Source organism: Carcharodon carcharias (assembly GCF_017639515.1).
Source record: "Carcharodon carcharias isolate sCarCar2 chromosome 36 unlocalized genomic scaffold, sCarCar2.pri SUPER_36_unloc_9, whole genome shotgun sequence".
NCBI classification, from domain to species: domain Eukaryota; kingdom Metazoa; phylum Chordata; class Chondrichthyes; order Lamniformes; family Lamnidae; genus Carcharodon; species Carcharodon carcharias.
Window position 1 is genome coordinate 154026 of NW_024470757.1, and position 4418 is coordinate 158443.

The window sequence follows — 4418 nt, forward strand, 5'->3', positions numbered from 1 at the left end:
CTTCCAAACCCTCCCACCACCACCCCGCCCCCCGCCCCCGCCACCACCGCTCCCTACCCCCGCACCCCACTCCCCCCGCACCACCCCACACCCCCACCCCCACCCCGCCCTTTTTTGCCGATTCTCTTCAATCTGTGTCCCTTTGATTGCCGGGCCTCCTGCCAGTGGAAACTGTTTCTCCTTATTTACTCTGTCCCAACTCTTCTCCACTCTATCTGAAAATGTTAGGATATCTCACCCTGGAAGAGATGGGACAAAGCACACACACCGAGGAAGCTCATTGTCCCTTACTTCAGACGGTCAGACTCGAAGCCCCCGACCCCAACCTCACTGAGAACTCGCTCTCGATCTCTCGGTGTGAATTAGGTGTGAAATATGCAGACTGAATGGCGTTCTGTGTTTATTCATAGATACATGATCGGCGTTGGAAAATGGTGCCGAGGTAGACAGCTCTCTGTAACTTTCCTGTTTATTGCAGGTCAAAATGCTGTCACGCACTCATCATCTGTTTTGCAACATACACCAGGTTTGTACTCACATTAGTTTGGCCACAGCTGGAGCACAGAACACTTCTGCATTTTCTAGAAATGATACAGAGGCACTGGAAATGGTGGAGTTATTTCACAAGGATGATATCAGAATTGAGAGCTTATACGTATCAAAAGAGAGTGTTTGGGCCCTTATGTCTGAAAAAGTAGAAGATTGAGGGGTGACTTGGTCGAGGTCTTTAAAATTATTAAATGGTTTATTCTGGCAGACTTAACGAAGGTAATTCTACTTCGGCAGGATTTCAACGATATTGGACATCAATAAATCCAATCGGGAATCCCGGAGAACTCAGGAATTCCCATTAGGATTAAGATAAATGAAAGGTGATCTTATTTAAACATATAGGCTCCTGAGTGGACTTGATAGTGTATTACCAGGAGGATGATTCCTGTCATAGTCAAAGCGAGGGGCATTGGTCAAAAATAAAGGTCGCCATTTTAAGGCAGAGCTGCAAAGATGTTTTTCAGCCAAATGGTCGTTGGTGTGTGGAAATCTCTTCCCCAGAAAGTAGTAGCAGATGGGCCTTTGAATTTATTCAATGCCGCATTAGACAGATATTTGTTCACCAAGGGAGCCAAGGCCTATGGGCGGCAGACAGGAAAGTAGAGTCGAGACCACTACCAGATCGGCCATGATCTTATTGAATGGTGGAGCAGGCTCGGAGGGCCGAATGGCCGAGCCCTGTGTTCCTATGGTCCTCTGTAATGGGGTCATCAATATGATATGAATCCAGTCTGGAATTCAGTACCAACCTCCTTACCCAGACTTTGGGGAGAATGTGGAACCCGCTCCACACAGGGAACGGATGAGGCACTTGCAGATTTGAATTTAAGTGGGAAGCTGGATAAAACATGAGGGAGAAATGAATAGAAGGTTAAGCTGTTGGGCTGAGTTGAAGAGGAGAAAGCTCGTGTGGGGCATAAACACAGGCACGAGCATTCGGGTCGAATGGCCTGTTTCTGTGCTGCAAATTCTATGTAACTCTGTGAACTGTAACACCAAAGGAGCTCAACAGCTTTTTCAAAGTACTATCTGTGCAGTGAATTTTCCATTGAAGTGCTGTAAACGCACAGAGCACAATACAAAGTGCAACATGTATTATTGTTTGATATTCTCTTCATGGGGTCAATCAATAAATCATTGGTAAAAAGAATTCTACAATGAACTCAGGACACTGAATTCAGATCAATCACCAATGGCGTTTTATATTATAGAATAAGTCAGTCGAAATTTTGCTCAGTGAAACTTAATAGAAAGGAGGACGGTGCTCGGACGTATTAAGAATTAGAACTAAATTCGAAAAGAGTTTTGTCCATTTAGATGCCCGATAAGTGCTGTGAATGACCGTGTTTGTTCCATTAGCATTCCACATTAGATTCCTGCTTAATTTGAGTTATGTCGAATAATATACGCCACCAAATGCAAGTCCCCCTCTCCCCATACCCGCCGCACCCCCTCCCCCCACCCCCACCCCCCCACCCCGCCCTCTCCCCCGCCCCACCCCCACCCCCACAAATTACTCACCACACTGACTTGAAAATATATCGGCCGTTCCTTCACTATCGCCAGGTCAAAATCTTGGAACTCTCTCCCTAACAGCACTGTGAGTGTACATACAGCACATGAGTTGCAGCAGTTCAAGGAGGCAGGTCAACACCTTCTACAGGGGCAATTAGGGATGGGCAATACATGCTGCCCTTGCCAGCAATTTCCAGCATCCATTCATACAGTTTGAATTCTGTTACCCCCGCGCCCCCCATCACCCCAACAATAACTCAGCAAAGCTCTTTTTGGACAGGCTGTCACTTGACCGCTGGCTGTGACGCACAGACGGTGGCCACAGTATTTCAATTGTAAGTGACATTCACCAAGACGGAGCAACTCAAATGGCGGCACACTTTCCACAGCATAACTCGTTATAACTTCCACCGCATCTGAAAGGGGAGCAACTCACTGGGACTGAGCACAGGTCAGTCTGCGGCCACTCCGCCTGAAGAAACAAACTGGTGAGAGCGGGAAAAGGGAGATATCACCGCGTCAAGATGTCCAAGGAATCTTTATTTCTGATGCTCATTTTCCAAGTGCTGAGGGTTTACGGTGAGTAAGAAGCGGGTGAAAATTTTAAACTAGAATCAGCAAGAATCAGTGTTTGCAAAACTGAAAATATGTCCTAATGGTCAGGTGAAGGGAATTGACCTGTTGATGTGTGTTTATTTATTGGTTCCTCTGAGAAAGGGAGAGAATCAATTTGGAGACTTAATCTAACCACCAATAAATAAAGACAATGATGTAACTTGTAAAATTACAGTCGAAGACTTTCAAAGCGGCTCCTTTCAATTCCCCATAACCAATAGCAATGTAACATTAATCTCTCTAGTTACAGAACCCGAGCCCTCTCTGTCTCAGGGCCCCTTCATAATGACAGCTAAAGTCGGAGAGACGGTGAAATTAACCTGTCACTGCATTTACGAATTGGAATCGGTGTCTCGCCATTTCTGGTACAAACAACGTGTGGGTGAAGCTCCGAAACTAATCGACAGCCAGTCCTGTCAGGGCGACAATTGTAAGTTTATTTCCAAAAAAGGCCATAGCGAAAATGTGTTGATTCTAGAAATTCGCAATGCCCACATGAACGACTCAGATTTTTACAACTGTGCTGATAAGGATGTCTATGAAGCGATCCAGAATTGTCCCACACTACTGGTTGGAGGTAAGAGAGCAAACGAAATGAATACAACTCATGCGCAGCATTATCTTTTGGTGCAAGTTAATCGTTAACTGTGTCCCAATCTCTGTCCAGACAGTTCCAATAACAAGGCGTCTGTGCGGGTGTTTGTTCCGCCGGGTGAGCTGCATTTGAGGGAAACCGTCCCCTTAGTGTATTTGGTCAGTGGAGTTTCTTCCAACCAGATTGTCATTTTCTGGAATATTTCCGGCTTAGTCACCGAGGGACCGAGCGATCCCGATACAATGGAGGCGGGCGGGACCTACAGCATCAGAAATCACGTCATGGTGTCGAGGGAAACCTGGAAAACTGGCGGTGTCTGTACTTGTATTGTTCAACTGGGGTCTCCGGGCAAATATTGGATGAAAAGTGTATCGTTCCCCAAAGCAACAGTGGCAGGGGCAGGTGAGTTGGCGATCTGTTCATTTTATTTTATTCGACTTTAGAGTCAATTGGAGGAATGAATTAATTCTCAGAACCTGCAGGCTGTAAATTAATGTTCAAATTCCTAAATTATAAATATGTTAAAATAAGTCCGGATTACATTAGCCCCGGGTGTAGACTTGTCCTTGTAAACAGTTTCTGGACTTGCCTTACATTTATCCGTCACATCGTAGAATCCTAGAACGATAGATGCGGAAAGAGGGATTTCGGGCCATCGTCCCTGTGCTATCACTTTGGAAGAGTTATCCCATTGGATCCACCCTTTCCCCCACAACACTGTCACATTTTTCTCTTCAAGTTAGAATGTGACTTCCCTTCTGAAAGTTATTGCTAAACTACCTCAACCGCCGATTACAGGCAATGGATCTTGGAATGAAATTGAGGTCAGTTCCACGCTGGATGCACTTTACAAGCAGAAAAAAGCCAAAGATATTTCGGGGAGAGTGTACAGGAGATGTAATGCATTCGAGCCAGGTTTGAGGGACTTCAGTTAATATGGAGCGACTGTAGAATCTGGGAATGTTCTCCTTAGAGCAGAGAAGGTTGAGGGGGAGTTTTAATCGAGGCGTTCAAAGCATGAGGGGCTTCGGTAGAGTAAACAAGGAGCGAGTTGTTGTGATCTGGAAGGCCCTGCCTGAATGTGCTGCGGAAGCAGATTCAAAATTAACTTTCAAAAGGGGAATTGGATAAATACTTGATG

At 45.7% G+C, this 4418-nt stretch overlaps 1 protein-coding gene across 1 annotated transcript; it reads left to right on the forward strand.

Annotated features, from left to right (window-relative positions):
* The first annotated feature begins 2967 nt into the window (after positions 1-2967).
* LOC121274468 (immunoglobulin kappa light chain-like) lies at positions 2968-3720 on the forward strand. The gene is made up of 2 exons (XM_041181808.1): positions 2968-3259; positions 3350-3720. Exons 1-2 carry the CDS (start codon positions 2968-2970, stop codon positions 3718-3720), a joined length of 663 nt encoding a protein of 220 aa, XP_041037742.1.
* Positions 3721-4418: the final 698 nt, after the last annotated feature.

Excerpts from the sequence above, each read along its gene's own strand:
- LOC121274468 (XM_041181808.1), top strand. The coding sequence starts at position 2,968 with ATGACAGCTAAAGTCGGAGAGACGGTGAAATTAACCTGTCACTGCATT. Across the intron at positions 3,260-3,349 it reads TCCCACACTACTGGTTGGAG|ACAGTTCCAATAACAAGGCG; the intron begins GTAAGAGAGCAA and ends ATCTCTGTCCAG.